Source organism: Melanostigma gelatinosum (assembly GCF_949748355.1).
Source record: "Melanostigma gelatinosum genome assembly, chromosome: 6".
NCBI classification, from domain to species: Eukaryota; Metazoa; Chordata; class Actinopteri; order Perciformes; family Zoarcidae; genus Melanostigma; species Melanostigma gelatinosum.
In genome coordinates, this window is record NC_136639.1 from 29,491,200 (window position 1) to 29,503,275 (window position 12,076).

The 12,076-nt window shown below is 45.5% G+C and overlaps 1 protein-coding gene across 1 annotated transcript; it reads right to left on the reverse strand.

Annotated features, from left to right (window-relative positions):
* Window positions 1-701: 701 nt before the first annotated feature.
* vps37ba (VPS37B subunit of ESCRT-I a) lies at window positions 702-10,858 on the reverse strand. The gene is made up of 4 exons (XM_079269658.1): window positions 10,722-10,858; window positions 9,135-9,306; window positions 4,047-4,129; window positions 702-3,155 (listed from the first exon to the last, which is right to left on the reverse strand). Exons 1-4 carry the CDS (start codon window positions 10,824-10,826, stop codon window positions 2,649-2,651), a joined length of 867 nt encoding a protein of 288 aa, XP_079125784.1. The 5' UTR covers window positions 10,827-10,858; the 3' UTR covers window positions 702-2,648.
* Between the last annotated feature and the right edge of the window lie 1,218 nt (window positions 10,859-12,076).

Here is a 12,076-nt window from a genome sequence, read left to right on the forward strand (position 1 = left end):
AATGCGCCCATCGTCCCCGACATCATGTTCTTTGAATTGCCATTTCCTTCCTGTATTTCTGGTCTTCAGTGCGGCCGATCAGGGTAATGAGCGCGGTACCGTGGTTTTGAATCGATCCTCTTCAAGACGAGTCACGATTACATGTCTGTCACGTTCAGTCGGAGGTGTAGTTGTGTAACGTTTCAGGAGTTTCCCTGATTTCGCCCAAATGTATCTGAAGGTTTTATCGAATAAGCACACAAAAACATAATGTTTAACTGCACCAATTCAATTGGGTTAGAGCTGAAAACACGTGACTCTACCTGAAGCTTGTTTACGCCACACAAGAAACGCCCATTCTCACACGCGAGCCCGCTTTTAGTGATTTAGTACCGTTACTATTGGATACAAATGGAGTAGAGAAGTATTATGTAGATATATTTTCATGGAACATTGTTGTGTCTTAGCACTGTACATCACATCCTGCCACCATTAAACTGGATTTTCCAAGTTTCTCCCCCAGTGTACTGAACCCTCCATCATCTCCCCAGGAACACTAGATGGCTGTCTCGCTTCATTTTCAAACAACTATTGCTCAGTGCAAAACCGCAGCCTACTCTTTATGAGACATGCAACCATGAGCCAACTGAGTGACGTGAAAGGGAAAAGTCAGATGTGCAATCATAAAGCAACTACATAAAAGCAGATACAAAAATCGGAGATTTATTGAACTTGAAAATAGCATTAAATTCCACTGAAACATTGATGATAAGTAAATACCTACAACATTACACTGAAAATATCACCAACCGCATATTAAACCATGGATAGAGGATCAGTTTGAACATAAAGAGCAGCTCAACAGCTACACCAACAAACAAGGTGTTAGAGGAATCAGCAGACGGGACAAAGATCAAAGGTCATGCACAAACAGATGATACATTGTTAGTTGTTTCTTTTAGAAATGCTGGTTCATGTTTTAGCTTCAGCCATTTCTGTACTTCTGTGTGCTTCGTTCGTCCTGCGCTCTACTTCTCGTTGTCACCGAGATGTGACATGAAACATTTCAGAGCCCTGTTATTTCACCAATTAAGAAAAAAACAATAGCAGCGACTGTGGGGGGGTCAGTGTGTCGCTCTGTCCCGGTGTTTCTGCTTCGTTGGGGAAGCAATGCCCGACAGTCAGAAGCCGCCTCTTCCTACCATCTGGGTGAACATGAAATCGGCAGCAGGAGGAGGAGGACCAACTGCTCTGCTGGGGGGGGGGGGGGCTAACCTCAACAGCTGAGCATAGAGAAACAGGCCGGGTTAGTCAGCAGGACGCCATCGACGTCACTTCAAGTGTAGGCACTTGTGGCTCTTAAACAGTGCACAGCGACAGCGGTTGGGAGGAGAGAACTAAATAAAAAAAATAATAATAATAAAAAATAAAAAAAATAAAATAAAATAAAAAAATAAATAAAAAAATCACACCAGAGTAAAATAAAATGGTTCCTCCAAAACCTGGTTGACCTTTCAAGTCCCTCCGGAAGTAAAATCTTCCTTGCATATTTACAAAAGGAGTGTTTGAGCTCGACGTCACAAATGGATATGTTGGGGAACGGTTCCACGGTTCACTTGCATAAAAAGAAAGAAAGAGAGGTTGAACACTGAGTGGAAGTCTTTGGTGCTCGAGTGTGAAACTCAAAAGAGCGGTTGCCGTAGTCTCCTGGTCTCCGATCGAGGAGGATTAAAGACAAAGGCCATTATTAAAAACCAAAAGGGAGTGTTTCATTACGACGGGAACCCACAGAGGAACAACACACGTCAGAAGTGTACTGTATGGCTGTACAAGAAAAATAAATCCTTCATTTCAGGCAACGGGGCCTCGTCATTTGTTACAAAAGTTCAGCCACTAATCGTCTCCTTCAACTCCTTTTTTTCTTTCACCGAGACGAACAGAGCGCGACAGTCGGCCATCTTGGGACCGAGCAGGTCTGGACTCTCTTGAGGACGCGTCCGCATATTGGAAAAGTGACGCGCCAACCACAGCCCTTCCTTTTACACACGAGTTAATCAGTCTATCATTAAAATAACTCTATTAGCGCTATGTATCGTAAAACAGACGCCGACACTCAAATATCTCCATGTGATATCTCCTTTGTGAATTTTTTAGATTTTAAAAAGAAAAGTCACAGCGTGGATGCAGTGTTCACCTGAATGGGTTCTGGGATTACTGCACAGTAATTAGGGTCTCTCTTAGCTTGCATATACATTACCAGTAAGTTAGTATGCCTGCGGGTGGAAATGACTTATCAAACCCTTTTTTTTATGACTTACAGTTCCATAAAAGCTTGAGGAACCACTTTTGAAGGGAGGCGAGAGATGGGTGGGCACCGGCAGGAGACAGAGAGAGTCCCAGCTCAGAGAGGACCGACCTCGTCTTCTTCTTGTTTTGTTTGTTGGGAGTGTTAACGGGAGCGAGAGGTGAGAGCGGATTCACAGAGATTATCGGAGATTCGGCTGAACATGACCAGACCGGCCAGCGCGGGTCTGCCCTCTTGGGTTGTGATTGGTCGTATTCCAAGGAAGGCAGACGTCGTAGGAAAAATAAATCGTTCTCAGAGGAGTTCCAGTAGTGTGAAGTCTGCGACACGCACTCCTCTTGGAGCGGCAACTGCCTTTATCCATCTACTGCATGATGAAGCCAGGCTGCGGGGCCATACGGGGCGGGGGCCGCTGAGGCACCGCCGGTGGGTACTGAGCGAGGAAGTGGTTTGGGTAGCCGGAAGGAACGTTGGGGAAGGGTTGGCCAGTCCTGGGAGGAATCGGCGGGTACGGCGATGCCGAGTAGAAGGCCGAGGGAGGCTGGGGGGCGGCGGTCGCAGCCGGATTTAGAACCGGGGCCGGCTGGGACGGTGGGACTGGGGGTTTCCTCCTGGGCTGGGCGACGGGGGAGGAGCCGCTGCCGGCCTCGCTGAGGAGGGACGAGGTGGAGGAGGGTTTTGACGCTGCCGACAGATCCTGAGATCGGGAGTTGGGGACGTACGCCTGGGGGAGCCGGTGACCGTTTAGCACCATCTCCTGCAGCTTCTCGATCTTCACCCGTCTCAAGTGGGCCAGCTTTCGGTTGCTCTGGTAGCCGTCGATGAAGGAATCCAGGGTCATGTCGCCATCCAGGAAGGAGTCAGCCATGTTCTGTTGGCAGAAGTAAAGAGATGTGTTTTAACAGTTTTAAGGAGAGACAATGGAGACATCCCTTTTCACTTGATACGTGTAGTTAAAATAAATAAAGATAAAAGCAGCGCTACACATGCAATGTTGATCTGAGGCAAGATTTAAACCGGGAACATTAACACTGCGCACCGTGTGACCCTAACCACAACAATGATCTCCAGCGGCAAAAGAAAGAAAAATACAAAACATCCTCACGGTGAGGTCAAGGTGCCGCATTGTCCCGGGAGTGGGCATAGGGGAAAGCTTCCCAGGATGCACCGGGGGGGCAAAGGGTTCACAGTCTCATTTGATGCAGGTCTCCGCATCCTCAGTAGTGTTGTTGTTCTTCACATGGCGTTCTAAAAAACGCTTCGATTGTTTCTTTCTACACTTGTTGCCGTAGAATTATTATCACACGACAATGAGTGATTCTACCGCGAGTGACCCGGTGTGTGCAATCAATCAATATATCGCTTCTGCAAATCCTGCTAGTTCAGCCAATATGATGCTAGTCCCTTGGCTGACCTACCAATAGCGTGTGGCGGGAAACTTCAGCATTGGACTGTTAATAAATGACATCACGAAATTGTATAAAAATAAAAGGAGGTTTTTCTCAGAGTATTACCCCCCCCCCTTACTATGTTCAGCTCCGTAACTATTTTATTTATTTTTTAAACCTAAAATAGCCTTAATGTGCAGTCGTGGAGAGGTCACTATTGCAGGTATAAAAGCTGACCTCTGAGTTAGTCCGTCATTCTGCTGTTTGGATTTGAACAATGACGCGTTTGTAGGGCATCAGCGGGTATATGAATTACTGACGCCAGTCACCGAGGAACACATTAACTCATCCACTGTGGGCGGTGCAACGCTTACCTCCGTCTCCTCCTCTATTTTGGCTCCCTCCGCCTGCAGCAGGGCCAGCAAGATGTCCAGGGAGGAGCTTCCTGACTTGTGGTCTGTTAAATAAGACAGAGGAACGGCACAAATGTCACTATTCTGACAGACCCCAAGCTGAGCAGAACTGAACACATATTGAACAGATGTAAAACCAGATGGTGACACAATGACTACGATTTGGCCTGCAACTTTTCAACTGTTAGTATTAAAACTAAAGAAGAGACTAAAACTAAAGAGAACATCTCTGGACCAAACCGGAAAAAAGTTACTTTGGCACATTTTTGATGTTGCATTCCGTTTAGCTTCAGCTGGGCCATCAAAGTGTGTTCAAATGTTGTGGGAAGGGCTTATACTACACTCAACAAAGTATTTTCTCCTCAACGCTTTTGTGCCATGTGACGTCTGAGTGGCGATGACCAATTTGGCGCCTGTTGGCCAAAAGGTGGCACTGTAGCTGCATCATCTATCCTGCTGCACTGGTGACTTTTAATGCTCACTGAATGAGACACTGTCACTGTGATTATGCATTCACACAATCAGAGTTATTTCACTGTTTTGACAGCTTTTGTGACGAAAGCTCTTTTTGTCTGTGAAACAGAGCTGCAACAACAACTTTAACATAACAATTCATCACCTCCTTCAACACACTCCAGTCACAAGAGACTGGTGTAGCGTTTACACAGTCTCCATTAAGTGTGATCAACGGCTCAATTAATGAAATATTTTTCTAACTTAAGTAACTTAAACTGAACTGAACAACACTAATAATGGGCCTGTCACAACAAGGCTGAGGCAGGATCTGTAAAATGTGCCGTCTCGGCCCTGTGACGAACAGCCACAACGCCTCTCTGTATGCTGTGGACTTGCAAAGCCCCACAGAGTCAACAGAAACCGGCGCGGTGTCTCTAAAGGAGGGAGTGTAGGGAACGACCGAATTCACGGGGCCCCTTTAAGGAAAGGGGCGTAACCCTGGTGAAAGGGGGGGTTAAAGGGTGGCAGGAAGTGAATGTGTGTATGTTTTGTATGGATGGAAATAAACGTCCACAAGGTGCAGCCAAAGGGAATACTCGCCTCCTTGTTTGTTTCCACTCACCTACATGAGTCTGTTTTGGTTCCTAAGCAGTGCTGAAAGTTAACACCGACTAGGGCGGGGATCACACACGCACAACTAAGACCAATGGCACTGGTACAGAACTGTCAACTCACCGTCAGTCCACAAAGCCTAGACGCGATCGAGTGGCTCTCTAACTCCAGCAGAGACGACAGTCTAACCTGATGTTAGAACCGGGTTACCCGGTGACTGGCTTCAAGTTACTGTGAGGAACTTTTAACTGGTTACGAGTTCAATTAATACTGATGCTCTATAAGACCTACATAAGTAAGCAAGACCATCAGCGGAGAACAATGGCTCTTTATAAACAGTCATTCCTAATGCTCGTCATCGGTGCCACAGAGTGCAGTAACATCAGTTTTCTAAAGGGACTCTGGTGTTGGGAAACACTACCACAGGGACCGCCAAAATCAACATCAAATTAAAATTCTTTGTGGTAGCTTTAATTTGAATTTCTAATATGTTTGATGGTGCATTAAGTGTTACTAATGCTAAATGAGTGCTGGTGGTTTAGTGTGTGAAAGGCAGAGGACAATAAGAAAGCCATATTTTTGTTAGCAAAAAAGACTGGCCAAGCTACCTCCTTTCTTCAAGAGCGGCATTTACTTTTGAGTAAAACAATGAAGTAGCGCTGCAGTTAAAATGTCACGACTTTATCACCTCAGTGTGTCACCTTTGACTTGAGCAATAACATCGACTGGCTCCTTCAATAACGAAAAATGGGAAACAACAGCGTAGCGGTAGCTCATTTACATTTTTATCAGTACGGACTAAAGATCGGTGATAACTCTCTGGTAAAATGATCTCATTTTAATGATCTAGCTTTGCAGTAAACATCTGCCCTGAAGATGTGGTGAGTATTAGGGGGTGCCAGACCCATTTCCTGCTCCAAGTTTCCTGTATATTTCCGGCGAATATTCCCTCTTTCTCTGATAGAAGGCCAGAAAGTAACAATATAACTAAACCTCAAGCGATTTTACGACGTCGCTACTCCAACACTCTTGCAGTTTAACAAGATTTAAATAACTAGCTAAATACCTGAATTACATAACAAGCTTGTCAAACTGGCTGCAGTTCGCCCTGTAATGTTTAGCACGTCAGAATCCATAAGAACAAGATCTCCGATAATGAAAGACTGCATCACAGAACAGAAACAATGAGCGGCAAAGCACTAATGATTAACGTTGCACAAGCAGCAGCTAGGCCACTTTTCTTGTTTCATGTGTCAGCAGTCTGACCTGCGAGAGACAAACGTGAAAAAGATCTTATGCAACACGTATAACTTCCACCCTGGACGGCCATGACGAATCATGAGCTGAGAAAAATAGTTTTGAGGGATTCCACAAACAAACTACCATTAGCAAGACAGAGATTTCTTGTCAAATTGGCATATCAACTGATGATTAAAACAATGTGTCTGCGCTAGATGCCCCAAAAAAACCCAACTCATGGTGGTGTGCCAAATTTCACTGGCATATTTTGATTGAGGGGAAAAAAGTTCCAAGGCGTAACGAGGCTCCAGCAGCATTCCTCCTCACAAAGTTGCGATTCTCTGGCCGAGCGAGAGCCCCGCCGGGACACCACAACACAAAGGCTGGGCCTGGAAATCATGACATTTAGTAAATGAATCCACATCGACCTTTGCTGTCATTCTCCCTCTGTCTCCCGCCCTCCCACCTTCCTTGCCGGCCCCCGTCCACCACCACCCACCACTCCCTCCCGCTCACTGTGGCTGTTTTATACCAGCTCGCCTGGCAGCACAAAAGGCCCCACTGTGGGCCGTGGATGCTGGATGGTGGTGACGGGGCTGCCCCTGCCTCCTTCTGGCCTCTGGAGTCCAATGGACAGTGAAGGGTAAAAAGGGGGGTTAGGGAGGGCAGTGGTGCTGGGGTAACTGCATGCAAAAAAAACCCAGCAAGTTACTGTAGGCTGGATCCTTCATCTGGGTCAGACGGCTCCATTTCTCTCGGCTGCTCTGCACAACACATCCACAACTAGGACGGCTGGTGCATGGGAGGCGGGGCGAAGGAGGGGGGGGGGGGGGGGGGCACCGAGTAACCTACATTTGACAAAAGCCATGGCTTGCTGACAACACACTGCTGCATCGGTGTGTTGAGTCCTGTATGAGGAGGGGCTTTGGATGTTGAGCCTCGAAGGCTCAAGGGAAAGGTCAACGAGCAAAACGTATGCTACTTCCCAGTACAAACACTGGAATAGCCGATATTTAAATAATCCGGTAAGAGTTGTAAAAACAAATGCACTAATAGCTGAATGGTTATTTTCCTTCCTCCGGTCATGTGAATGAGAACGAGGGTTGGGAGGCGGGGCTGAAGGAAACGCTAGCGTGCTTTCTTCATGGGCTCATGATGCAGAAGATGGCCGGGAGATCCAGGTAGCTTCTATACTCGTGCACCACTGCAACGTTTCGTCATAAAACTGTTTGTACGATATCTTATGGAAAGTTACTCCTCATTTTCCTACGAAAGCTAGCAACTCATGTCAATTTCCGCTTGTTACATGCATACGGCCTTTTCAAAATAAACTTCCGCTTTCATAGGGAAACGACTTCGGTTTGGGAAGAGATCATCATTTGGGTGGAAATAACTTTGGATGTGCCGCAAGTTACGTGACAAATAAATCAACATGGACATGACGTTGCACACTGGGAATGAACCCCCCCCCGACCATGATAAGCGTTTACAGATAATGGGCGGAGATCTCAATTCTGATGTGGTGTCATAATTAAACGTGTTTCTCAAAAAAAAAAAAAAAAACTGGAACTTTATACCAAAAAGGCTGCAGACCCCCGTTACACATACTGGAAGCAGGTGTTTCAGAGTCGGCATGCCTCGCAGGGACGAAGGCAAAGTCAAACAGTTATCAGCGTGGCAGAGCAGTCGCATACTAGGGTTAGGGTTGTCCCTCCCTCTGCTTCACACACGAGGAGGTACTGTGACGGTGCGCCTATTAAGGGTTCTTAGAGCCCTACAAGCGCTTATGAGATCTTGCAGCGGAGGTGCAAATCAGATCTGGAACCTGCTCAACCCCCAAACAGTGAGTTCAATCGCAGAAACGCAACAGCTGGGCTTCTGGTGGGAAAAAAAGGGAAGCGTACGGAGTCTGACGGGAAACACGAGAGACTGGTGAAACCGGTCTGTTCAGTGTGTGTTCATGCAGAAGAACAAACAAAAAAACATAACAGCACAGCTTCCTATGAGGATGACTGACCGAGTATGAAAAGGTTAACTTTCTTCATGTAAGTACAACATTTGCAGCCAAATATATTTTTTTTACAATGCATGTAAAACTTGTTTCTTTACAGGGCTTGCAAAGGCAATAAAGTAGTCTATGAGGTACGGTTAGCTACCTCCTCTGCATTGTGGAGGTTGGTTTATAACGTTATGCTGGTAACACTCCTGGTCTTTGTGCTTCTTCAGTTCATTTTGTTCACCCGTCCTCTGGCATTTTGGAGTATCTCGCAACGATCGATCGATCCGCCGAGTTACAGACGTCTCTTTCCCAATATGAGTCAATGGGAAAACGTCATGTTGGTCGATCGATCAAGTTGGTCGGTCGGTCGGTCGATAGATGGATAGATAGATATATATCTATATAATACCGGTCCAGTGTGGGGGGTGTGAGCAAATGAACGGCGCTCGGAGCTGCAAAGCGTCCCTGTAATATCAATCGTGTTTGAACGTTGAACTTACACCAACCCAACGCTAGCAGAGACCTACATTTAAAGTAAAATATGTATATTGTGTCAGACTTCCTGTTTGAAGCTTGCCGTTTGAAGCCGCATGCATTTTGTCTATGTATCGGTTTTCCAATGACGTCATGGACAAGAGAGCTGAAATTTGGTAAGGGCTGGAAAACATTAAAGACTCAAGCCGCTGAGATTTACTAATCAACAGCTTTCTTTTCCTTCTCTCTCTTTCATGTGGCTGCTGTACCTAGGGTGGATTTGCGGAGCTGGTAGGACTCAAAGCTGTCCTGGAGACAGTTGTAGCGCTTGGTGAGCTCCTCCTTCTTGTGATCCAGTCTGGGCTGCAGGGCCAGGTTTTGCTCTGCCAGGGTCCGGTTGCTGACCAGCGTCGTCTCCTTGCTCTGCTGGACTTCCTGCATCTACAAGGAGACGACAAAAACAACCCCATGTCAGAAAAATATGCAAAGTTAGTAGTATTTATTTTTCTTTCATGCTTGATTTAAACTGAACCCGGGTGAGGGGGAAGACGTCCTTCTCTGCAAATAATATTGATTCTTTGCTGAGAAACATCCGAGAAATAAAATAGAAAGTTATTGTAGTGACTATTAATCATTGCACTGAACCTGCCAGGTTTTTCACACAGCTCCCACGAGCCTCTTCCCATATCTTTAGAAAGACAAACCGTGAGGACAAATGTGTCATCAAGCTGCTCAATCAGCAGCCTCTTTACGACGAGAAGAGGAAACTTGAGTCTTCATTTTGCAGCATTGTACAATGAGGGACCAGAGGGAACAGACAACCACAATGGCTGCCCCGTTACTAAACAATGAACAGACCATCCGACTTGTTACTTTTTTTTTTAATTTTTTTTTTTTTTTTTAACAGAGGGATTGGAGCATTCATAATCTGGAGCGCAAATCCTGTATTAAAAAAAGAAGGGGGAAATAAAATGAAAAAACCTTTCCAAGAGCGATTGTTTATTATCGGTGTGTGTGTGGAAACACTGAGGCTCATCATCAGACTGGTGATATGATAAGAGTGCAAAGCAGGTACACCTTCATTGGAAAGTGCTGACTCCTTGTGCTGCTGGATCGAAGCCACAAAGAAAAAGAAACGGCCCAATGAACTCTGAAAGTGTCAATTAATGGTACTTTTGCTAACTGCCTCACGTGCCTCCTTCGTGTGAAACCACTTTAGACATATTCAGAATGAACAAAGTAATCTGGTGAATTCGGCATAGCTTTATTCAACGACACGGCAACTAAAAGCGAAGAACATCTGTGTTATTGTGTTAGCACGAGTCATTGTTCCGGTGTCCACCGAGCTCAGTCGTGTTGTAACGGAGTTGCGGCTGTTCAGTCACGTGCTCCTCGGTATCGGTCTACCTGCGCAGTCACTCAGAAATTGGCAGTTTCGTGAGAGGAGTTTGGCGCGACGACCTGTCTGACAAGTGTGAGGAAGCTAGGCCATAGCTTCAATACTTTCTGAGAATGACTCAGCCTTCATTAAAAAGTATTCTTGTCCACAACTACTGACCGTAAAAGAGCTTCGACACGTCGTAAACTGTCCCCTCGGAGGGTTCAATTTGAGACAATGCCCCGCTCCCAAGGTTAACGACTTGTGCCTTATTTTGTTTTCCAGAACAATGAAGTTCAGTTGACAACACATATTAGTGATAAGAATCCTCAACGTGATTCGAAGCAGCCATTACTGAACCGCAGGAGACGCTGTGAAAGCACAACAAAGGGTTGAGCGGAAAGAAAGAAAAACCAGTGACCGAGAAAAAGGAGTCAGGCGCTAACGCTGGACTACAAAAGCCGATCGCTTCACGTACCTCGTCCATCTCCTGGACCATTTGGGTGAATTTTTCGTCGTCCTCTAGAATTTCGTTGAGTTGAGTCATCGAGTGGGCGCTGAACTTGTTGTTAAAACTCGACATTGTAGCTCTGGTTGTGTGCTTCTCTCCGCCTGAGATCCTCCTCTCGCTGCTCAGATTGTGACAGCTGACTGAGCTTCTCTTACAGGAAGTAGAGTCAGGCCCAGTGCTGCCTTCAGGTGCTGTCGGACATATGGCGTTCACCGGTAAACCTCACAACGAGCGTCGATTGCGGAAAAAAATCACGGTGTATCTAAATATTTGACCAAATTCGACGGTGTCAGCTAATTAAGATTATAATGACATAAATAAAACATACCAATCTTTTTTTAATCATTCGAATATTATTTAAAGATAAAATAAATATCTTATCTGTAAATTAAAGTCATCACAGAGGAGACATTAAATGCAGCATTTGGTATTATTGGGGCCCGAGCACCGACAACGTCGGGCCGCGAGATCCCTATTGAAACTGAAGGAATTACTATTATTATTTGTCTGTCCAGGAATCGCCTTTTTGGGGGCTTTATCATATCCCGAAACTCCCCATATTTGGCGAGCATATTTGGCGAGCATATCAGGATTGCGGTCAAATTTGATATTTTATCGGTCTCGTGCTCGAGTCTGACAAAATTGCTCGCTAGCGCCCCCTATAAGTTTGACCGGCAGCCTCTCACCCAGTATGTCCGATTTACTTGAAATTTGACACACATGTCCAGCTCTGCCTACTCTACATATACACATTTTTGCCAACTCCTCCTACACGCTGGGTCTGATTGGTACCAAATTGGCTGTGGATCATTATTGGATCTATATCATCAAAAGTTACAAAAAGCTTGTTGATATCTCATTGCACTAAGAATATATGAACCAATGAACTTCATAGGGGCGTGGCCTTCTACAGCAATATATATAACTTCAAAACCATGTGGCCTATCATCACGAAATCTGTAGCATATGTCCACATTGTGTTCTGTAACATACCCTCAAATTTCCATTCCATACAACAACTCGTCAGTCTGCCCCAGGGCAGCTGTGGCTACAGACGTAGCTTACCACCACCGGTATGACTGGGCGAATGGTGTGCATGGAACCCTGTAAAGCGTCTCTGAGTACTAAGAAAAGCGCTATATAAAATAAAGGATTATTATTATTATTATTAGGGGGCGATACAGTAATACAACCATTTTTAGGCATTTTTCATTGTTTTCAGGAGTTGTACTTTAACAAATTCCTCCCACAGAATTTATGCCATCGACTTCAAATTTGGTCAAGATGATCTGAAGACATGTCTCTTGGAACCATGCTGAAAA